This window comes from Vulpes vulpes, chromosome 2 (assembly GCF_048418805.1).
Source record: "Vulpes vulpes isolate BD-2025 chromosome 2, VulVul3, whole genome shotgun sequence".
Taxonomy (NCBI): Eukaryota; Metazoa; Chordata; class Mammalia; order Carnivora; family Canidae; genus Vulpes; species Vulpes vulpes.
Genome location: NC_132781.1, coordinates 36,940,904 through 36,964,668, shown reverse-complemented (window position 1 = coordinate 36,964,668; position 23,765 = coordinate 36,940,904). Strand labels below are relative to the sequence as shown.

The window sequence follows — 23,765 nt, the reverse complement described above, 5'->3', positions numbered from 1 at the left end:
AAACCGCTGAGCCACCTGGGCTGCCTCCCCCCCTTCATTTTTAAATTGTTGGTTGTAACTCTCTAAATTTATTTCGTAGTATTCTTCATGGTGGTAACCCATAAACAGTGGTCTAGTATATAGCTTACAGAATACTTTCATTTGTTGTCAGTCTTCACAGCAATCCCCCGAGGTAATATATGACCTTTTTATTTTTGCAGATGTCGAGGCTCAGAGATGTTAAGTGACTTGTTCAAGTTTGCACTGCCAATATTTGGCAGAGTCAGAATTTGATCTTGAGTCCTAGGTTTTGACTCCACCTCTACGGTACCTTTGGTTGCAATTGATTCAAACCACTTCCCTTTTCCTTCCTCTTCTCACAGTCTCTTCCCTACCACAATTGTAGGGAATAATGCTAGTTTAGACTACATAATTGGGTAAATCCAGCTTCCACAGCACTGTCCCCAATCCTGTCATTTGTTATTTGAGGTCTTCTCTTAGAAGTTCTGGATTTTTTCTCCACCCTGGATATTTATCAGTGTCAGCCAACAGTGAAACTTGATATTCAGATCTCTGGGCCTCCAGCTGTGATTCTGATTCAGTAGTAGATCTGGGGATTTAGACATACATGTTTTAAAAAAAGACAATAGGGGGCATCCTGGGTGGCTCAGCGGTTTAGCGCTGCTTTCGGCCCAGGGCGTGATCCCTGCATTTGATCATAGGCCTCGGGCTTGGCAGTCTGAGTGTCTTCTCCCTCCAGAAAGGCCTGTGCTACTTGCATCCCATTTGGTCTCCTCCACTGGCCATTCCTCACATAGCTTAAGGAAATGCCAGGGGTGGCTGGCCTCCACTTTGAGCCACCCTATTGTCATTTTTTTTTTTTTAAGATTTTATTTATATTCATGAGAGACAGAAAGAGACAGAGACAGAGGCAGAGGGAGAAGCAGGCTCCATGAAGGGAGCCTGAAGTGGGACTTGATCCTGGGTCAAACCGTTACAAACACAAGTACCCTCACCTCAGAGACATGAGCTTTACTGGTCTGTCTATAGCTACTTTGGAAGAGTTTAAGGAAATGAATAAAGGCATGTGGAAGAAACTGCAGCAGGAATTTGCCCCCAGGGGACACCTGGGTGGCTCAGCGGTTGGGCATCTGCCTTGGGCTCAGGGTGTGATCCCACAGTCCCAGGATTGAGTCCTACCTTGGGCTTCCTATGGAGCCTGCTTCTCCCTCTGCCTGTGTCTCTGCCTGTGTCTCTGCCTGTGTCTCTCGTGAATAGATAAATAAAATCTTAAAAAAAAAAAAAAAGGAATTTGCCCCCCAGGAATTACGAGGAGAAGCAGAAGGCATGGGCTCAGTCCTTATCTCGCCCATGCTCCTGAGTGGAGTCTTCTAGTTGCCTTCATAAATAAAAACTGCCTGATTCCCACCAACCCGACCCCCTTAAAAAGCTCCATAGTCCTGAAACTAATAATAATATTGTGTGTCAGGTATACTAAAATTTTTTTAAATTTAAATAAATAGCTCCATAGGTGATTGTTTTTTTTTTTTTTTTTTAAGATTTTATTTATTCATGAGAGACACAGAGAGAGAGAGGCAGAGACACAGGCAGAGGGAGAAGCAGGCTCCCTGCAAGGAGCCCACATGGGACTTGATCCCGGGACTCCAGGATCATGCCCTGGGGCAAAGGCAGGAGCTAAACCGCTGAGCCACCCAGGGATCCCTCTCCATAGGTGATTGTTATACATAATCAAAGTTGAGAATTTTTACCCTACATACATATAAATTGTTGAGCATGGAAGGAAACCTAGGATTTGGAAAACAACTAGAGACTCCTTGATCCCTTAGAGTTTCAGGGACTTAATTTAATGCAAAATCTGTCCCCTTCCTGGCTTCCAGCCTTGTGTGTGGGTATAACCATTTGGAGATATAATCGGAGTCTAACTGAATAGTAGGGGTTCTAGTGGTTCTCTTCTGCCCACTGCTTTTTTGATGAAATGTTGGATATCATAGGGTTGGAATATGTTCACTGAAGTATACAGTTGGAAAAGGCACCTTGTGAAATGGTAAGCTTGGATTATTTAATACTCTGATGAGAAATAAAATCTTTGTGTAATGCTTTTGATTTATAGATTCGAACAAATAATAAACAGCTGAACCTTATGCTTCAAGTTAAATAATAGATTTGATAAGAAAATTGATACTTTTGAAAAAAAGAAAATTGATACTTTCAGTATTATTTTGTATTTTGCTGAGCAAAACAGGAATTGCTAAAATTGGATTTCTTAAAAAATATGCTTCAAATCTCTCTTTCTCTCTTTAGTTCTTTTTGGAGGTGGATATCTGCTCAGACAGTGAGAATTATAAGAGGTCAGTTACAAATAATGTTCTTTTATGTTTATAGTATGATGAAAATTTTATGTTCATGTGCTAAAATATTAAACCATAGACTTTTATGGTAAAAGTTGCCTTTTACAAAAGAACACAGGCAGATATAGGGGATAACCTGAAGTGAATGGTCTGACAATGGTAGTATTCCAGCCCCTACCCCCTCCTTCTCTTTAATACAGGACTAGAATCAATGGAAGTGGGACAGGCTGTAAAGTAGCTTCTAGAATTTCTGGACAGCTACTCAGTGATTTTCCATACATGACCTCTCTTTTCTGGTGGTTTGTGGGCTTGTGCCTGGGGATACCATTCAGTAGAATTGCTGGTTGGTAGATAGGCTCTTTAATTGCTGACAACTGAGCTGTTTCCAATCTTTGCAACACTTCAGGGGAGGCCGCCTTCATGTTCTTCTTAGCCAGGAAAGAAGAATTTGATGTTGACCTTAAGAAGCCTCTCATTTATTGATCCATTTCTTTTCCTTCTCCCATGGAATCAGAGAAGTGCTCTTTTCTCATGAATTTTTTTTTTTTTTTTTTGTGTAGTCATTTAATTTTGGTCAGACTATAAACTAGAACATGCCCCCGAGTGCCTTATTTATTTCCTGTGAAGAAGGCAGCCTGTGTTTTCTGTGTTAGTTGAGATGGAATTTGGAATTTTGCAGGGGGGAGAGGGTCTCATTATTTTTTTAAACTTGATTATTTACTGCTCTAAAATATGAAGTAGTCTTTTTTGTTGCTGTATCTTTTGGTGTTCTTCAAAGGGGTCAATCTGTTAGAACTTTCCTTCCTTCCTTCCCTTACTTTCTCCTTTTCTCACTTTTTCCTTTCTTCCTTTTTTTCTTTTTTTTTTTAATTTCTTTTTTAAAGATTTTATTTATTTATTCATGAGAGACACAGAGAGAGAGGCAGAGACACAGGCAGAGGGAGAAGCAGGCTCCATGCAGGGAGCCCAATGTGGGACTTGCATCGGGACTCCAGGATCACACCCTGGGCTGAAGGCAGGTGCTAGACCACTGGGCCACTCAGGGATCCCTGCTTTTTTTCTTTTTAAATGATTTGATTTTCTTTTAGATTCCTGGAAGTAACTATCTTAATAAAATTTGGAGACATTTAAAAATTATTTTATTTTATTTTATTTTTTATTTTATTTTATTTTTTTTAAATTTTTTTTTATTATTTATTTATGATAGTCATACAGAGAGAGAGAGAGAGGCAGAGACATAGGCAGAGGGAGAAGCAGGCTCCATGCACCGGGAGCCCGACGTGGGATTCGATCGCGGGTCTCCAGGATCGCGCCCTGGGCCAAAGGCAGGCGCCAAACCGCTGCGCCACCCAGGGATCCCTAAAAATTATTTTAAAGAAATCTAATATTCCAAGGGAGACATGTATAGTAAATTTAGATGTCAGTTTTTTCCTGTTGCATGCTATTTATACGATTCTAGTTTTTTTTTTTTCTTAAAGATTTTATTTATTTATTTGAGAGCGAGCCAGCGAGAGAGAGAGCTAGAGAGCACAAGCAGGGGGAGCACTAAGCAGGTAGCCCAGTGTGGATCTTTATCTCAGGACACTGGGATCATGACCTGAGCCAAAGACAGACACTTAACCAACTGAGCCATCCAGGTATCTCCTGATTCTAGTTTTTAAAATAAGTTAACTTAAGTAATCTCTAACTCACTCTTAGGAAATATCTACAAGTAACTTTTTTTTTTTAGCATTCCTGGCAATTTGTTAGTTTTATTCTTCTAGCAGAATGGTTCTCAAATTTTAGGACTTGTTAAATATATATTACTGGGCCCCAACCTGTAGATTCTGATACAGTTAATTGCTCTGTGGTAGGGCCCAAGAATCTTTTAAAAGGTACCCCAGTGCTGCTGCTGCTGCTGCTGCTGCTCCTCTGAAACTACACTTTTTGAGAACCACTGATATATCGTTTACAAATACTATTTTATTTTGTCTTTGTAAATGAGTAAGCTCTGATTCACAAATCACACAAGAATAATGGTGCACATGTCATTTTAACATGTTTAATGATGATTTCCAAACATTTTAAAATCTTGATGTTTTGTTATCTTATGCCAAAGAATATTGCTCTCTACCTACTCTTACACTTCAAAGTAGTCTACAACATAATTTATTAATAAATTTTTTTTACCTATTGATATACCATCTCTTAGAGCACCTCAAAATCAAGATTGGGAATATTCCTTTCCAAATTAAAATTGTTAGGCTGCAAGCAGTTCAATTCTGAGTTGATATGTAGTTCTGAAAGTTTTTTTTATAGGATTTTTTGAATGACAGAATAAATATTGTTTCTTTTAGCTTTGGTTTTTATTGTTATTGTGGGCTTTGAACTATGTTCTGGTCTTTGTTAATTAGTTTGATAGTAGTTGGAAATATTTAATTCTGACTAATAAGGCCCTATACCTACAGAACTTACACTTAATTGAGATGACCCCTCCCTTATTTTAATTATAGATTTTGAATTTGATAGATTCATTTTCTCCCTATCAATGTCAGCACATTAGAGCCAAAAGTAGACATTTTGGGGTGAATTTTTTAACAATTGTAATTGAAGAAAAAACTCACGAGGACAAGTAAAGATTTCTTTTTCTAATTAAAAAATACCCATCTGGGGCAGCCTGGGTGGCTCAGTGGTTTAGCGTCGCCTTCAGCCCAGGGCATGATCCTGGAGACCTGGGATCAAGTCCCACATCAGGCTCCCTGCTTGGAGCCTGCTTCTCCTGCTGCCTGTGTCTCTGGTTCTCTCTGTCTCTCTCAAGAATAAATAAATAGAATCTTAAAAAAAAAATACCCATCTGGAGTTTACTTTAAAGCAGACAATATGTGTGTGTGTGTGTGTGTGTGTGTGTGTATTAAGGTATCAAAGTCCATATATTTTATGTGTATGTACTTATACAAAAATAACTTATGTAAAATTCAGAGCCTCTCACAGTATAGTGTTGGAATGAGGTGATAGTTATGCACTTTACTCTAAATACCTTGTTTGAAATGACCACAATGCTCCCCAAATCTTTTCTCTCATTCTTCTCAGTACTGACAACTGAAATAACAATATTATGAGCAGCTTTCACCTACTGCAAAGATTTCTCCATTATTCATAATTATCTCTTAGACGTTATCAAATTGATAGAGATTGGGAATGGCTTATAGTTTTTTGAAGGAGATTTCTTTGAGGAAGAGGGAGCTAATTTAATTTTTTAGGCATAGTTATCATGATCTAGATTTTCTTCCCTTGTAGAAAACAGAGGCCCTGAAATAGAATAATCAAAGAAACTAGTTGTCAAACTATGTTGCTTCCAAGTGCCAGCTGTAGTATATTAGGTGTAATCTGTGACTATCCTCTGATACAGATTATTATCCATAACTTGGTTTTCTCACTATTTTCTTCATAGCTTTGAGAGCTTATTTTGAAAGAATAATGGATGAACCATCCCCCTTGGCCAAACCTCTGGAGCTGAACCAGCACTCCCGATTCATAATTGGTTCTGTGTCTGAAGATAACTCAGAGGATGAAATTAGCAACCTGGTGAAGCTGGATCTCCTGGAGGAGAAGGAGGGCTCTCTGTCACCAGCTTCTGTTGGCTCAGATACACTTTCTGATTTGGGGATCTCCAGCCTACAGGACGGCTTGGCCTTACACATGAGGTAAGACAGAAATTTAATGTTTTACTTATTTAACATGACCTATTGGTTTCATTGATTTTGTTCTGGAAAGAGCAAGAATAATTTTAGCCAAGATTGTTCCACTTTGGGCAGCCCCGGTGGCACAGCGGTTTAGCGCCGCCTGCAGCCCAGGGTGTGATCCTGGAGACCCGGGATCCAGTCCCACATCAGGCTCCCTGCATGGAGCCTGCTTCTCCCTCTGCCTGTGTCTCTGCCTCTCTCTCTCTCTCTCTCTGTGTGTCTCTCATGAATAAATAAATAAAATCTTAAGAAAAAAAAAAAGATTGTTCCACTTTTTCCTGCATCACTGGACTTGAAACTTTGGTGAATAAATGAGAAATGATATATTTGGCATGAAGTGTAGTTTTCAAAGTATCTTTTCCTAAATATTCCTCTCAACTTTCTCCTGTTCTTTCTACATACTAGGTCTTTTAGTGACATCTAGTCAGTGAGAATTAGGTTGAGGAATTTTGTTTTCTGTACTACTTTCATGTTGTAACTATCTTAATGGTTGATAAGACTTTTGCAGGGTTGCGCAAATTTATAGTAATCTTTCTTTGAACTGGTTTACTATGTCAGAAAGGTATAATCTATTTCTGGCAGGGTCAGTCCTCAATAACAACCTGTGGCAGGAATAAAAGGTTGTTATAGACCTCTCCTTTTTCTCTAGAAATGGAATTCTTTATATGTAATCTAGAATGTCAGTAAATAGCAACACTAGATTATTCTTATTTATTGATGTTTGATTATACGGACTAGTATGTGATATACTAACCTTTGGTCATTTGCTCCGCATTTCTTGGATTACAGGGTGTGGATTAGTGGTTCTTGGTTTTCACTGTACATCAGAATCATTTGATGGAGCCTTAAGAAATGAGACTCATCTCCAGAGATTCTGATTCATTTGATATTGGCTTGGTTTGGAGCTGCGGCATTTTTCTTTTAAACTATCCGTGTGATTCTAAAGTACAGCCAGGTTTGAGATGATAGGTCTAGCAGAGATAAACATTAGTTAGAGTGGCTATTGCTGTTATTATCTTGGTACTTCTATTATTAATGGATCATTAAAATAATTAAGTTCCTTTTTATATACTCAAGATATAGACTGTGTAGTAAAATCCCATTCTGCGTCTGGCTAAATGTAACTCTCCTGGGACTTTGGGGTTCTTGCTTCTGAAACATAGGGTAGTAAGTGTTGATGGTCACCCCCATTTAGCTATGTAGAGGTCAAAAGGAAAGAGTTAAGCCAGTTAATTATGTTTTATGTCACAGATTCCTAGAACTGCAGTGAACCAGAGAGATAATGTAGTCTAATGCCTTTTATTTAAGTAGATGAGAGAACTGAAGCCTAAAGAGGGGAAATAACTTGCCTAAGGGTGAATAGCTGGAAGACTGGAATTCAGAATCAAGTGCCCTGATTCCATTTCAGTAACTTTCCTACTCTGCTTCCCTGACAAGAAATGTCTTAATTATATAGCTAGTTCAGACAAAGTTGGTTTTCAGAAATCAGTGAACAAAGGATTTTATCTAATCTCTGGGCTTTTAAAAAGAGGAATAGAGGGCAGTATTTTGTGGCAGATAAAAGGGGTCAAGTCTTTATATAAACATTTTTTAGAACTTTATAGCTCACTTAATGGTTGACCTGAAGGCTAATACTGGTGGTGATATCTTAACCCTTCAAGGTCATTTGTAAATGTGTGGGGGTGGTGACTGGTGGGACTAGAGGGGATACATTCCAGGACCCTCAGTGGATGCCTGAAACTGCAGATAGTACTGAACCTCTATATACTATGTTTTTTCCTATACATACATAAACTATGTTAAAGTTTAATTAATAGGGATGCCTGGGTGGCTCAGCAGTTAAGCATTTGCCTTCGGCTCACAGCGTGATCGCAGGATTCCAGGATCAAATCCCGCATCAGGCTCCTGGAAGGGAGCCTGCTTCTCTATGTCTCTGCCTCTCTCTCTGTGTCTTTCATAAATAAATAAATAAAATCTTAAAAATTTTTTTAAATTTATAAATTAGGCATGGTAAAAGATTAATAGTAATAACTAATAATAAAATAGAATAGTTATAATAATATGTTATAATAAAAGTTATGTGAATGTAGTTTCTCTCTCTCAAAAATCATATACCAAACTCACCCTTGTTGTGATGATGTGAGGATAAAATGCCTACATGATGAGATGAAGTGAGGTGAATGATGTAGGCATTGTGACATAGCTTTAGGCTACTATTGACCTTCTCATGATGTGTTAGGAGAAGGATCATCTGCTTCCAGATGGCGGTTGACTGTGGGTAATGGAAACCTTGGAACATGAGACCACAGATAAGGGAAGACTACTACTGTACACTTGCATTTAAGGGACAGAGGACCAATGATTCTAAACCTTCTTCAATGTACTAGATAATCTCACATAGCCAAGAATTGTCCTCAAACTGTCGTAATGCTCCTGTTGGGAAAGACCGGGTTAAATCTAAATTCTTTTTTTTTTTTTTTTAAATCTAAATTCTTAAAGCCACACAGCAGCACCTTGAGAAATTTGTCCAATTTGAGACCGTGTGAAACAGACTGTCCATTTGTTGGATTAGGAAATTGCAAGTTTAGCAATGATGATATAAACACCATTATAGGAAACTAGCCAGTGATTTGCAAGGCAGCCTGTAGTTTCCAAGTTACTCCCAAAATCGATGGCTCTTATTGCAAAGATTGTGTGGTCAGTGGTATGAGTGCCTGAGAATATTTTTGCAAGCGCTTCTGTTGGAAAACTCATGCCCATAGCTTGTGGAAGAGCCATGGATTGAAGTGTGATCAGCAGTCTGAGGAGTTCCCACTTGCTTCTTAGCTATTTAATGTTTCAAAATAGAACACATGTTTTCCATTGATCCATTTCTAAGTCATTTGTGGTTATGGTATCCTTGGGGTTAATTTAAATTGAGTCAAATTTGCTTGATATTAGAACTTTGTTCTTGCATCTGCCACCAATTAGATAATGTGACCACAGAGAATTCATAAAAATTACCTCTTTGGACTCATTTTCTTCATCTATGAAAATGAAGATAGTGGTTCAGAAACCCTTTTTTCACTCTTTGAGCCCAGAGTTAGAGACTGGGTGAATTTAGGATTAGCTTCCTGAATGAACGATCTAATCTTTTATAGGCAATATAGATTAAAGGGGCAGCTGCATTTCTAAGAGGTGATTACTAAAGGTCATCTAAAACCAAGTAATGTGACTGCCATGGTATAGAATGAGAGTGGGCCTCTCAAGTTTAGGGCTTGTTTTATTTTTTTTTATTTTATTTTATTTTTTTAGTTTAGGGCTTTGTTATATTTTTAATATATTTTTTAAATTTTTATTTATTTATGATAGTCACACAGAGAGAGAGAGAGGCAGACACACAGGCAGAGGGAGAAGCAGGCTCTATGCTCCGGGAGCCCGATGTGGGATTCGATCCCGGGTCTCTAGGATCACGCCCTGGGCCAAAGGCAGGCGCCAAACCGCTGCGCCACCCAGGGATCCCCTGCGCCACCCAGGGATCCCCAAGGGGCTTGGTTTTTTATGCTAAATGAAAAGCCTAATGGTCATGATGGGTAGGCAGGAATAGAAAATAGACTGTTCCAGAGATGGAGATGACTTGTATCACAAATTTTCTAGAGCATCACTGAAGGAGAATCACTTTCTGTGCTTTATGTCCAGAGATGGAGATGATTTGTATCACAAATTTTCTAGAGCATCACTGAAGGAGAATCCCTTTCTGTGCTTTATGTCCGAGGGGTATCTGCCTGGCTCAGTCAGTGGAGCATGCAACTCTTGAGCTTGGAGTTGTGAGTTCAAGCCCCATGTTGGGTGTAGAGATAACTTAAAAATAAAATCAATCTAAGCTTTACAACCCAAACATTTGAAAATAATATCCTAAAAAAAGTATTGTGGAACTATATAAGCCTCATTGTAGACACCTGTGCTTTGGCTTGCTATTAATTAATTTAAGGATTTTATTTATTTATTCATGAGAGACACACAGAGAGAGAGGCAGAGACACAAGCAGAAGGAGAAGGAGCCTACCTCGGTGAGCCTGATGCAGAGCTTGATCCCAGAATCTCGGGATCATGACCTGAGCCAAAGGCAGACGCTCAACCACTGAGCCACCCAGGTGCCCATTTACTTTTTATTTTTAGATAAGATCAGCAAGGGATTGATATGTCAGCTAGGCTGTTAGATTTCTGAACCTCATTATTAATATTTAATTGAATATTTGAGAAGAAAGACCATTGAAGACTATAGGCATCTTAATTTTGAGAACTTAAGCGTGATTTTGTAGGATATAATAGAGCTATCTGGTTGTATGAATAATGACGTCTGTTCGTTGTGGGATGCCACTTGAAGTCAGATTGTTCTGAATATTTACAATGCAGGGTAAATCCAGATCACTCCATAGTCACGCTATCAACCAAACAAAGACTGTAATCAGTTTTGTCAACTAGTATACTGAATTCTGTTTGAAATCCAGTTGGAAACAGGTGAGCCTCATAGTTGGGTCTCTCTTAGGGTAGTGTGATTTCTTTAAACCTTCTTTATCCTATAATTCATGTTATAGTATTTGAAACCCTATCTCAGTTTTCCCTTAAGCTTCTTAAAATAAATGGCTAAAGTATCAAACAGCCAACATTTTATACTTAGCAAGGATGTTAATGGTGATTTCATTTGAGAACAATCTGTAATTCCTGTTATTTTTGTATACATAAATCCATCATATGATGCTTTATAGATGGGTTAAAGATAGCAGTTGCTTCTTTGTAGGAGGAAGAGATTAAGTTCACTCAGGAAAGGCTCCTTGAGGTGAGTTACATTACTATCTTTTTTCTGGTCTAGAAAGAAAAGTACTGTATCAACATTTCAGAAAATTTACAATCCATATATGCGATTGCCTATGAAGTGTTTTTGACACTTCAGAAAAATCTAAGTTTTGAGTTTTAAAGCTATTTTGTAATTAGAAATAATCTGTAAAGTTTGTCCAGTGATACCAGTCATGAAATATGGGTAATATACTGAGTTGGGGATCATCTCCTGGATGATCCTAGAAGTAGGCTTCATGTTCAACATGGAGCCCAATGCAGGGCTTAAACTTATGACCTCAAGATCAAGACCTGAGCTGAGATCAACAGTTGGATGCTTAACTGTCTGAGCCTAGCCAGGCACCCCTGGTCATATACTTTAAAAAAAACACAAAGAAGGAGATGGATGGGGGGATTGATGAAATAGGTGAAGGGAATTAAGAGAAGAGTACACTTAACTGTGACGAGCACTGCATAATTAATAGAGTTATTGAATCACTGTATTGTATACCTGAAACTGAATAGAACACTACTCATTTAATTATACTGGCATTAAAATACATATCATAGAGCTGTACGGACCTTCATCTAGGAGAAATAGCAATGAGGTGAGGTTCTGAGGATCTGTGAGTGACTTTCAGCTTTTGTTCCCATTGGGTCAAGAGGGAATTTTGGAAATTTAGGGGACAAGGATAGTGAGGTAAAGCTGATCTATTGCTACTACATCCTATCTTATTTTCCTTTTTTTTTTTTTCTTTAAGATTTTATTTATTTGAGAGAGAGAGAGAAAAGAACATAAGCAGGGGGGAGAGGCAGAAGCAGGATCCCTGCTGAGCAGGAAACCAGACTCCGGGTTCAATCCCAGGACCCTGGGATCATGACCTGAGCTGAAAGCAGATGTTTAACCGACTGAGCCACCCAGGCTTCCCTATTTTTCACATTATCTGTAAGAATTAGCAATCTGTTTTCTCACTGACTAATGAGAATAATAATAGTATTAATAGGTAACTTCATCAAGTGCTTTACTATATGCTAGACACTGTGCTCTACGTGGAGTACTACACAGTTTACAACAACCTCGTGAGGTAAGTCATGTACTATCATTACCCACAATTTATGGATGGGGAACTGCAACACAGGCTAAACAACATGCCCAAGGTCACACAGCTAACTGTATATTGGATCCAGTCAGAGCCCATACTGTCAGCCATGATGCTAAACTAGAGCGCTGTGTATAATAGATACGCTGATGTTCTCTTTGAGCAATTTTCCTATGATTAAATGTTAACCTTATTAAAAAGAGAAGTTAGGGGTGCCTGAGTGGCTCATTCCGTTAAGCCTCCAACTCCTGTGTTCAGCTCTGTGCTCAGTGCTAAGTTTACTTGGGATCTTCTCTCCCCTTCTCCTTCTCCCCCTCCCTCTGCTTGTGAGCGCACTCTTTTTAATATAAAATAAATAAAATCTTTTTAAAAAAAAGATATGGAAGTCAGAAAATACTGAAGTTAAAAAATATATTTCTAAGTAATACTTTTTTTTTTTAATTTTTTGTTTATTTATGATAGTCACACACAGAGAGAGAGAGGCAGAGACACAGGCAGAGGGAGAAGCAGGCTCCATGCACCGGGAGCCCGATGTGGGATTCGATCCCGGGTCTCCAGGATCGCGCCCTGGGCCAAAGGCTGGCGCCAAACCGCTGCGCCACCCAGGGATCCCTACTTTTTTTTTTTTTTTTAAGATTTTATTTATTTATTCATGAGAGACACACAGAGAGAGGCGGAGACACAGGCAGAGGGAGAAGCAGGCTGCACGCAGGGAGCCCTATGCGGGACTCATCCTGGGTCTCCAGGATCGTGCCCTGGGCTGAAGGCGGTGCTAAACCGCTGAGCCATCTGGGCTGCCCTCTAAGTAATGCTTTATTAAAGAAGCTTTAAAAAACCCCTGAAAACAGGGCAGCCTGGTGGCTCAGCGGTTTAGCGCCGCCTTCAGCCCAGGGTGTGATCCTGGAGACCCTGAATCGAGTCCCATGTCAGGCTCCCTGCATGGAGCTTGCTTCTCCTTCTGTCTGTGTCTCTACCTCTCTCTCTCTCTCTCTCTCTCTCTTGCTCTGTCTCTCTCATGAATAAATAAATAAAAAGTCTTTAAAAAAGAAAACCCTGAAAAAAAAATAAGAAGGCAAAAATAAAGCCTTGTATATCCCTCAACCAGAGATTACTCCTGTTGATACCACTGTATAGTCTTCTGGATCCTTATCTATGTATGTGTGTATACACACACACACACACACACACACACATGCATTTCTTTCCACTGAACTGAGATCATCCTGTATACATGGTTTCATAATCTGTGCTTTTTTTTTTGTCAAGTATTCCCACTTTTCTATTTCTTTCTTTTTTCTTTTTTTTAATTCATGAGAGATACAAAGAGAGAGGGGCAGAGACACAGGGAGAGGGAGAAGCAGGCTCCATGCAGAGAGCCCGACATGGGACTCGATCCTGGGTCTCCAGGATCATACCTTGGGCTGAAGGCGCGCTAAACCGCTGAGCCACCCGGGCTGCCCCCCACTTTTCTATTTCAATAAATTTTCATCTCATTTAGTATATACATCAACTGTATTCCAGTTTCTGCAGTTGACTCCAGAATGCTGGTTCATCCAGACTCCTATCCAAGACCATACATTGTGTATTCTGTCTCTTAAATTTCCTTAAATCTATCATAGTATACCCCCTTCTTTTGTTGTGACAGTGCCTAGCAGTTTTTTTAAAAGGAAGTTAGCAGGGACGCCTGGGTAGCTCAGTGGTTGAGCATCTGCCTTTGGCTTAGGGCATGAATCTGGGGTCCCAGGATCGAGTCCCACATCAGGCTCCCCATGGGAAGCCTGCTTCTAACTCTCCCTATATCTCTGCTCCTCTCTGTGTCTCTCATGAATAAATAAATAAAATCTTTAAGCAAATCATGATGGTATAGAGAGAAATAGAAGGAAAAATAAAGGATAATTTACCATTCTACATTTTTAACAGTTATAGCACTTACAGCAAAACAATTTAGTGTTGTGGTAATGATGATATTTTAGTGAATTTTGTAGTTAAATGAAAGTGGACATTATAAAATACATCGTAATTTGATCAGAAGCTTTGAAGGGCAAGCTTTTTAGTTTTAGCTGTGTATGTTTTTATTTGACCTGGAAAAAAACTCTTTTTAGTCTGTCACTTTAAACTCCTGAGTATGAAGTGATTTTGTTTAAATCTAATAATGAGGGCAGCCCCGGTGGTGCAGTGGTTTGGCTCCATCTGCAGCCCCGGGTATGATCCTGGGGACCCGGGATCAAGTCCCATGTCAGGCTCCCTGCATGGAGCCTGCTTCTCTCTCTGCCTGTGTCTCTGCCTCTCTCTCTCTCTCTCTCTCTGTGTGTCTCTATGAAAAAATAAATAAAATCTTTAAACAAAATTTAAAATCTAATGGAGGTGAAGTTAAATACTTATCTGCAAAAGCTTTTGGCAAAGTAAAATGTGCCATACTATGTAACATGATATTATTTATTATGGAGGAGTTCTCTTGGGAAGTAAAATTTTTTGACTGGAAAAACCTTTTTAAGTCTTTTGCATAATAGGATTTAAAACTTAGAACTTTAGATTTGAAAGGATTTTATTTTTTAAAAGATTATATTTATTTATTTGACAAAAAGCACACAAGCAGGAGGAGCAGCAGGCAGAGGCAGAGGGAGAGGGAGAAGCAGAAGCAGGCTCTCCATTGAGCAGGGAGCCCAACCAGGGACTCTGTCCCAGGACCCTGGGATGATGACTTGAGCGAGCAGAAGGCAGACACTTAACTGAGCCACCCAGGCACCCTGAAAGGCTTTAATTACAGTACACATATACTATCAATGTTATAATTCGGATGTTGAGAATAACCATTATTGAGGGGGCCGGAAATTTCTCATCTGTCTCCAAGCTTTAACATGGGAAATTAGAAAACTGGCTCTAGTTTTGGGTTTATATTATGGCTTTGCTTGTAGATGGGCCTGTGAGGATGTTCTTATGTTTTGGTTTTCTTCACATTTCTCATTCAGCTTCCCTGAGCTTTCTCCCTTCCCCCAGCAGCTTTCCAAACCCTTTACTCTCAATGCTCCTTCCTTGATATTCTGAGGTTCCCAGTTGCCATGGTGCCTCAGAAGTGAGTAGACAGAGAAGGTCATTATGAGATTGGTAACTTGGTACTCTCTGAAGGCAGTAGTTCGCTCTGTTTCCCACCCACTCTTTCCATTCAGAAAATAGGATCTGTCTGTGTATTATAATCTCCAGAGTTTTTCTATAAACTTAGCTAATTATAGAAATGAAATTATGAATATGGTAAGTAGGGCTTAGGACAGCCATTTGACAATGTTTATTATTTTTATTCCTCTAGTGCAATGCATACTTTTTCCTCCTCCTTTCTTCCTGTGAACACAAAGTTGCAAATGAAGTTTACATTTACTACTTAAAACTTAAAATTATTAGATATATGCTTATTATAGAAAAGTTGGAAATACAAAAAGCACGAAGAAATAGAAACAATTCGGAATATGATTGTCTAGCAATAATTGCTATTAATATTTGATGTTTTGAGGCACCCGGGTGGCTCATGGTTGAGCGTCTGCCTTTGGCTCAGATCGTGATCCCGGGGTCCTGGGATCTAGTTCCGCATCAGTCTCCCAGCAGGGAGACCTGGGATCGAGTCCCACGTCAGGCTCCCTGCATGGAGCCTGCTTCTCCCTCTGCCTATGTCTCTGCCTCTCTCTGTGTGTCTCTCATGAATAAATAAAATCTTTTAAAAAAATTCTGATGTTTCTTTTTGGTGATTTTTACCCCATAAGGATACATTTCATTAAAAAACACATACATAAAAGGATGCCTGCATGGCTCAGTGGTGAAGCGCCTGCCTTTAGCCCAGGGCATGATCCTGGAGTCCCGGATTGAGTCCCACATTGGGCTCCCTGCATGGAGCCTGCTTCTCCCTCTGCCTGTGTCTCTGCCTCTCTCGATCTGTGTGTCTCTCATGAATAAATAAATAAAATCTTACAAAAATAAAATAATTGGGATAGACACACAAGAAGCTCTTAGGAGTAGTAATTTGGGTGATTTCTAAGAAAAAAACACATAAGCGATATCATAATGAATAGACAGCTCTGTTATATGCTTTTTTTCATATAACAGCTTTTTCTCACGTCATTAACAATCTTTATAAGCTTCATCTTTTTTAGCTTTTTATTTTGAAATCATTTTAAATTTACAGAAGAGTTAAAAAGACAGCACAGAGTTCCTGTGTATCCTTCACTCACCTTCCCCTATTAATATTTTCCATAACCATAGTACATTTATCTAGAGTTGTCAGATATAGCAAATAAAGTTAATTTTGATTGCCCAGTTAATTTTGAATTTCAGATAAACAACAAATAATTATTTGTATAAAAAATTAAGTACTACAAATACTGCATTAGACCTACTTCCATAAAAAATTATTTCCCTGAAATGCAAAAAATTAAATGAGCATCCTGTATTTTATCTAGCAAACCTGTATTTATTAAAATGAAGTAGTTAACATGGATATAATACTTTTAGGTAAACTACAGATTTTATTTGGTTTTCAGCTGTGTCTCCACCCTTTCTAAGAGAGATCTACTGGACGGTTTTAATTCCTGAGTTTGTCCATAGTGTTAGAATGGAATCATGCTTGCTTTTTTTTTAATTTAATTTTATTTTTTTTACGATTTTGTTTACTTATTTATTCAGAGAGAGAGAGAGGGGTGGAGACACAGGCAGAGGGAGAAGCAGGCACAGGGTGCCCAAAGTGGAACTCGATCCTGGGTCTCCAGGATTACACCCCAGGCAGAAGGCAGCGCTAAACCACTGAGCCACCTGGGCTGCCCACATGCTTGTTTCTAAGTGGCTTTCCCTACAATAGGCTCTTTGGTCTCTGAGGCAGTTACTTCTTGACCATCCATTTTCTGTTTTCTGTAATTTTTTAAAAATTATTTTATTATTTTTTTATTTTTATTTTTTTTGTTTTCTGTAATTTTTTGACAAATGTTACCTGTTAGGGACTTCTCTTTGATTTTCTTTGTTCTTATATCTTTATGCCTCTTTTTTTTTATTGTCATTTTTGTGTGATATTTGGCAGAGAACAGTAATACATGAATGCTCAATCTGCTACTGTCACCTGGTAGTTAGTTCCATTTCCTTCTTACCCTATTGTGGTTGTCTTCTGCTTCTACCACTTCTTTGAAACTACACATAGAAAACTCACCGGTGACCTCCTCATGGGCAGAATTTGACAGTGTTGACATTTCACTCATTCTTGAAACTACTCATGTTTTATTAAGTTTCTCCCAATTCTCCCTCTGACCCTTCCCTCTCAGGTGCTTGAATAGGCTTGGCTTTTTTCAGATGCCCCTTAATTGTTGATTTTCTGCAAAGCTTCCTGGCTGTAGCCCTCTTCTCTTAGGCTGCATCCTGTCTTGTGATCTACCTTAATTAATAGTACTGCCTTAATTAATTTCTCTGGTCTCCCAAGTCAGAAATCTGGTATTATATGAGATTCCCCTTTCCTCCACCCCTCACACCTAATTAGGTATGCTTTTTTTTTTTTTTTTTTAAGATTTTATTTATTTGAGAGAGGGAAAGAACAAGTAGGAAGGAGGGGCAGAGGCAGAGGGAGAGGGAGAAGCAAACTCCCGCCAAGCAGGGAGCCCAATATGGGGTTTGATCCCAGGACTTTGGGATCGTGACCTGAGCCAAAGGTAGATGCTTAACCGATTGAACCACCCAGGTTCCCCTACCCCAGTAATTCTTGAATCCATTCCCTTCTTTGCATTGCCACTGCCATTGTTCTTGCTTTTATTACGTTTAGGTTATGGCAAGAGTATTTTAGTTCTACTCCAATCTCTTTTCCCTGTGAGTATAGCTCCATATGGCCATTGGAATCTTTCTGAAAGGTAAACTCATCATCTCAGCATTATTTCAATGCGTCCTTTTTACCAATAGGATATAATATTGTCTATCCAAACATTATGTCAGGTTCACATTCCCAATACAAGAGCTTTCATCATTATTATGGTGGGCTTGTTGAGATCTATAACAGTTAATAGTGTCTCAGATTTGTTTGAACTGAGTTTCAAAGGAATGAACAGAAAACGGGCAAGCAACAGAGATAAATATATTTATAGCAGAACACTAGTGATGGTAGGGTTGACAACCTATGCAAAGGTACCAAACTGAGACAACTAGCATATTTGGGCAATTATGAGTCACTGAGTATTACTGGAATGTAAGGGAGACAGGGTATTTAGTATCATGGAAGAAGAGGCGGGTAAGATAGAGTTGAGATCATTAAGCATCTTGCCTGTCATACTAAGACATACATAAAGTGGAAAACAGTATTTAGATATGGCTGTGCGACAGAATCATCTGTGGAGCTTTAAAAAAACAGCATTTGTAAGCCCTGTCCCAGACTGCTTAACTTACAGTCATGGAGCTCAGCAGTCTACATGCTAATACTCTCCAGTTGAATCTGATAATGAAACCTGATCTGAGAACAACTTTCTCAGAGTTTAGGATAGTGTCTGGCATATAGCATATACTTAATAAAAGTTTGTTGCATTGAAATTAAAGTTGTGCAAGTACATTATATCACTGTGAGGGGGACTGTAAACATAGAAGGGAAAATCTTACGGATAACTCTACCTTTAAATGGAAGGAGGGGAGAAAAGGAGACAGGAAATGATCAATGAGATCAAAGGAGCACCCAAGAAAACCAAGGACAACATAATTTTAAGGGGGAAGATGCATCATACAGTGTTGAATAGAACTGTAATAGATTAAAAAAAAAACAGAAAAAGCACTAGAGTTAATACATAGAAGGATCTTGGGGTGAACAGCTTTAGTAAATTGGCAAGAGATTAAGTTAGGGAATAAATGGTGGAGGAGTAGTAGTGTCGACAATATGTACCCTTTTAAGAAGTTGATGGCAAGGAAGGAAATAGGGCACCTACTTGAGGGGATAGGAGGATTTTTCTCTTGTCCTCCTCTGCTGTTTTCTTATTAGAATGCCCTTCCTCTGACTATTGAAATTCTATTCATCCTTTTAGGTCATCACTTTTAAGAATCCTTCTCAAATATAGTCTGTGCTGTGAAGCTTTTCTTATTCTTTCCTCTATTTTGTTTTTCTCTTCTGTTTATTTGGCCATGCATTTCCACAACAGCCATTGCATTCTTTCTTCATTGTCCTTAAGATGTAGGACCCCCTTAAGTGTTTTCTAGACACACTTTGAATTTGTAACTTTGCGTCATATTTCATTGAGAAGATAGAAACTATCACACCAGAAATTCTTCCTTCCAACACCTAATTTCAAATTTACTTGTGTCTGTATTATTCTTATTTTTCCTTCATGTTACAAGGACTTCTTCCTTTGGTCATCCTTCTCCTCTTTATATTTTATTTTATTTTATTTTGTTTTGTTTTGTTTTATTTTTATTTTTATTTTTATTTTTATTTTTATTTTTATTTTTATTTTATTTTATTTTATTTTATTTATTTTTTTCCAGTGCAAACACACGAGGGTTTATTTACAAGCTCGAGCTTGGGTCCAAGTGTACCCGACACAGCAGAGCAGGGACTTGGACCCTCTTTATATTTTAAAATCCCTTTTTCTACTAAGTCATTCCCATTGGCATTCAGGCATGCTCTAATGACTCCTGTTTTTATAAAATCTTTATTTGATAGCCACACTCCTTTTGGATTACTACCCTAATTGTCTGCCCCATGTCATGGCCAAGATTTTCAGAAGAGCTCCTACTTGCTCGTCTCCCATTCCTTTTTCAAGCTGCACTATTGTGTACTCTGCTCTTGAAACTGCTTACATGAAAAATCACCAGTGACTATTTTATTACTGAATTCAGTGGGTGCTTCTCAGCTCTCATCCTTTCAGGCCTCTTGGTAGCTCTGTACAGGTGATTACTTTTTCCTTGAAGCACACCCTTCTCTTTTCTCCTGAAAACCATGCTTTTTAAAAATCTTTCCTCCTGGGACACCTGGGTGGCTCAGCGGTTGAGCGTCTGCCTTCAGCTTAGGGCATGATCCCGGAGTTCCAGAATCAAGTCCCACATTGGGCTCCCTGTGAGAAGCCTGCTTCTCCCTGCCTATGTTTCTGCCTTCTCTTTGTGTCTCTCATGAATAAATAAAATCTTAAAAAAATATATCTTTACTCCTAAGTCCCTGGTACTCTCTAATCTTTGCAAGCTCTTCCTTTTTCATGTTATTTCCAACAATTAGTCCTGCTTGTCCTTGGACCTTCTTTTTCTTTTACTTGGTATACATTGTCTTCCTATAATAATCTCATCCCTTTGCTATTGTGTATATGCCAGTGACTGCCATTGTTTGTGATATCCATCCCATATCTGTCATCTGAGCTGAATTGTTACATTCAGATATTTATGTGAAGTCTTCACTTGAATGTGAATAGATCTAAACTGTTTTCTTTTAAAGGAAGCTGTACACCCAATGTGGGGCTTGAACTCATGACGCCGAGATCAAGAATTGTATGCTCTACTGACTGAGCCAGCCAGGCGCGTCCCTGGACCTGAACTCTAGATATCTCTCTATCTTCAATAAATTCGATCATTCTATAATCTTCTACATCTTACTTAAAAATATTGCCTCGGGTCACTCTGCTTAAGTCGTAAGCCTGGGGAATCATGCTTCAGTTCTATTGATTTCTGTCTTCAGTATTTCAATACATTCAGTTGCCATCACCTTAGTTAAGTTTTAGCCTGTTAACTCTTGTTTGGGCTACTACTAGAATGGTCACTTTATTCTCTGCCTCCTGATTTCCTGTTGTGGCACTTAGCATAAGATACTAAATTCTTAACTTGGTTATGGGGGCCCTGAATGAACTGACTTCTGTCAGCTTCCATGTGTTGACAGTGCTTCAGTCATACTGGCCTTTCAGTTCCTGTAGTGTGCTTGTCTTTCCTCCCTGAGGACCACACATGCTTGTCCTTCTGCCTGGATTACTCTCTCAGTAAGTACTTGAGGCCTTTTTTTTTTTTAAGGTTTCATTTTTTTTTTTTTTTAATTTTTATTTATTTATGATAGTCACACACACAGAGAGAGAGAGAGGGAGGCAGAGACACAGGCAGAGGGAGAAGCAGGCTCCATGCACTGGGAGCCCGACGCGGGACTCGATCCCAGGCCTCCAGGATCGCGCCCTGGGCCAAAGGCAGGCTCCAAACCGCTGCGCCACCCAGGGATCCCTCTTTTTTTTTTTTTAAACAATTTTTATTTATTTATGATAGTCACACAGAGAGAGAGAGAGAGAGAGAGGCAGAGACACAGGCAGAGGGAGAAGCAGGCTCCATGCACCGGGAACCCGACGTGGGATTCGATTCCGGGTCTCCAGGATCGCGCCCTGGGCCAAAGGCAGGCGCTAAACCGCTGCGCCACCCAGGGATCCCTAAAGGTTTCAGATTAAATCTCACTTCCTCAGAGAGCCCTGCTATTATTATTCATAATCTTTTTGTTTTTCTTTCAAAGGACTTACTGCAATTTTAATGTTTTCTTTAGCATATTTATTTGATTGCTTGTCTCTATTACACTGTAACCAATGTGAGGGCAGAGATCATACATGTTTTGTTTGCAGTTGCATACCCAGCACTTTGTATCGCACATAGTAGGCACTCAATAGATACTTGTTGAATACATGGGAGAAATATAAAGATTGGCTAGGGGCAGTCACAAAAAGTAATAGTATCTTAAATTATGCATATATATTCAATCTTTTTAGTAGATTTAGGATTATTTGGATTTTCTGTTTCTTGTTGGGTGGAATAGAAAATTATTTTTCAAAGGATTTATCATTTGAATCAATTCTCAAATTTATTGACATAAACTTTATAATAACATACTCATTTCTTTTTAACGTTTTAGGATTTGTAGGGAGTTTCCTCTTCATCATTCCTGATACTGGGTTACTGTTTTCTCTCTTTTCTTTTCCTTCCTTCCTTCCTTCCTTCCTTCCTTCCTTCCTTCCTTCCTTCCTATTTCTTTCTCTCTTTCTTCCTTCCTTCCTTCCTTCCTTCCTTTTTTTTTTTTTTTTTTTATAATTTTACTCATTTGAGAGAGAGAGAAAGCACAAGCTGGGAGAGTGCCAGAGGGAGAGGGAGAAGCAGGCTTCCCTTGAGCAAAGAGTGCGACTCAGAGCTCAGTCCCAGGACCCTGGATCATGACCTGAGCCAAAGGCAAATGCTTAACTGACTTGAGCCACCTAGGCGCCCCATGATGTGATTATTATTATTATTATTATTTTTTAAGATTTTATTTATTTAGGGCAGCCTGGGTGGCTCAGCGGTTTAGTGCTACCTTTGGTCCAGGGCGTGATCCTAGAGTCCCGGGATCAAATGGGTATGGTCAAATTTTTTTTTAAATCAATTTCTGTTGTATTTATTTATATTTGTTTTTAAGTAAGCTCTATGCTCAACATGAGGCTTGAATTCATGACTCTCTGTCACATGCTACACTGACAGAACCAGCCATATGGTCAGTTTTAATAAAGTTTCATAGCATTTGCAAAGGATGTGTGTTTTGCAGTTATTGGTTACAGAATTCTATATACATAGGTTGAGTTTTTCAATTGTGTTGTTCCTCAGTATCTTTGACCTTTCTTCCGCCTACTTGTTCTGTCATTTGGTAAGAAAGGAATAAAATATCTTGCTACCAGAATCTTATAAATCAATAAGAAAAAGATATTTCAATGTCTTCTTTTTAATGGAAATACAGTTGGCATACAATATTATATTAGTTTCACATGTGCAACATAGTGATTCAGTGTTTATATACATGATCACAAGTCTAGTTACCATCTATCATCATACAAAGTAATTATAGATTATTGACTATATTCCCAATGCATCCATGTGACTTATTTATTTTGTAACTGTAAGTTTGTACTTCTTAATCCCCTTGCAGTTATTTTGCCCTTTCCCCCCACTCTCTTGCCCGCTGGCCATCACCAGTTTGTTTTCTGCATTTATGAGTTTGTTTCTGTTTTGTTTGTTTTGTTTCTTAGATTCCACATATAAGTGAAATCATAAGATATTTGTGGTTTCTCTTATTTCACTTACCATGATACCTGCTAGGTCTGTCCATGTCATTGCAATTGGCAAGATTTCATTCTGTTTTTTAGCTGAGTAATATCCATTGTCTATGTATGCCACATCGTCTTTACATTCATGTATTGATGGATACTTAAGGTTTCCTTATCTTACTGTAAATAATGCTGCAATGAACATAGGAGTGTGTATGTCTTACCAAATTAGTGTTTTTGTTTTCTTGAGGGAAATACCGGAGGTGGAATTGCTGGGTGGTATGGTAGATCTATTTTTAATTAAAAAAAATTTTTAAATCTATTTTTAATATTTTGAGAAGCCTCCATATTTTTTTCCATTTTCCATACCTCCCAATAGTGCACAAGGGCTCCATTTTCTCTGCATCCTTGTCAACATTTATTATTTCTTGTCTTTTTAATAAAAGCCATTCTAACAGATGTTAGGTAATAATCTCATTGTGGTTTTTTGATTTGCATTTCCTGGATGATTAGTGATGTTGAGAGTCTTTTCATTTGTCTGTTGGCCATCTGGATGTCTTTGGAAAAATGTCTATTCACATCCTCTTCCCATTTTTTAATTGGATCTTGGGGTTTTTTGGTATTGAGTTGTATGGTTTTTTTTTTTTTTAAAGAGATTTTATTTATTTATTCATGAGAGACACAGAGAAAGAGAGACAGAGACACAGGCCAAGGGAGAAGCAGACTCCCTGCAAGGAGCCCGATGTGGGACTCGATCCTGGACCCC

The 23,765-nt window shown here is 38.7% G+C and overlaps 2 protein-coding genes across 13 annotated transcripts in view; both read left to right on the top strand.

Moving 5' to 3' along the window:
- ACACA (acetyl-CoA carboxylase alpha) overlaps window positions 1-23,765 on the top strand; it is a 307,669-nt gene that overhangs the window by 60,396 nt on the left and 223,508 nt on the right. For 9 of the 12 annotated variants that reach the window (XM_072747661.1, XM_072747660.1, XM_072747659.1 and 6 more), the window contains 2 exons: window positions 2,302-2,348; window positions 5,779-6,031. In XM_072747661.1, the coding sequence (XP_072603762.1) occupies window positions 2,302-2,348; window positions 5,779-6,031 (300 nt within the window). Of the gene's footprint in view, window positions 1-2,301; window positions 2,349-5,778; window positions 6,032-23,765 lie in introns of those variants that run through there. The other 3 variants (XM_072747664.1, XM_072747662.1, XM_025996103.2) reach the window with 2 other exon arrangements.
- Window positions 1-23,765, top strand: part of LOC140597795 (heterogeneous nuclear ribonucleoprotein A1-like) — a 47,585-nt gene that overhangs the window by 13,938 nt on the left and 9,882 nt on the right. The window contains exons 2-3 of the mRNA XM_072747674.1: window positions 2,302-2,348; window positions 5,779-6,031. The gene's annotated coding sequence lies outside the window, so the exon portion shown is untranslated. The remainder of the gene's footprint in view (window positions 1-2,301; window positions 2,349-5,778; window positions 6,032-23,765) is intronic.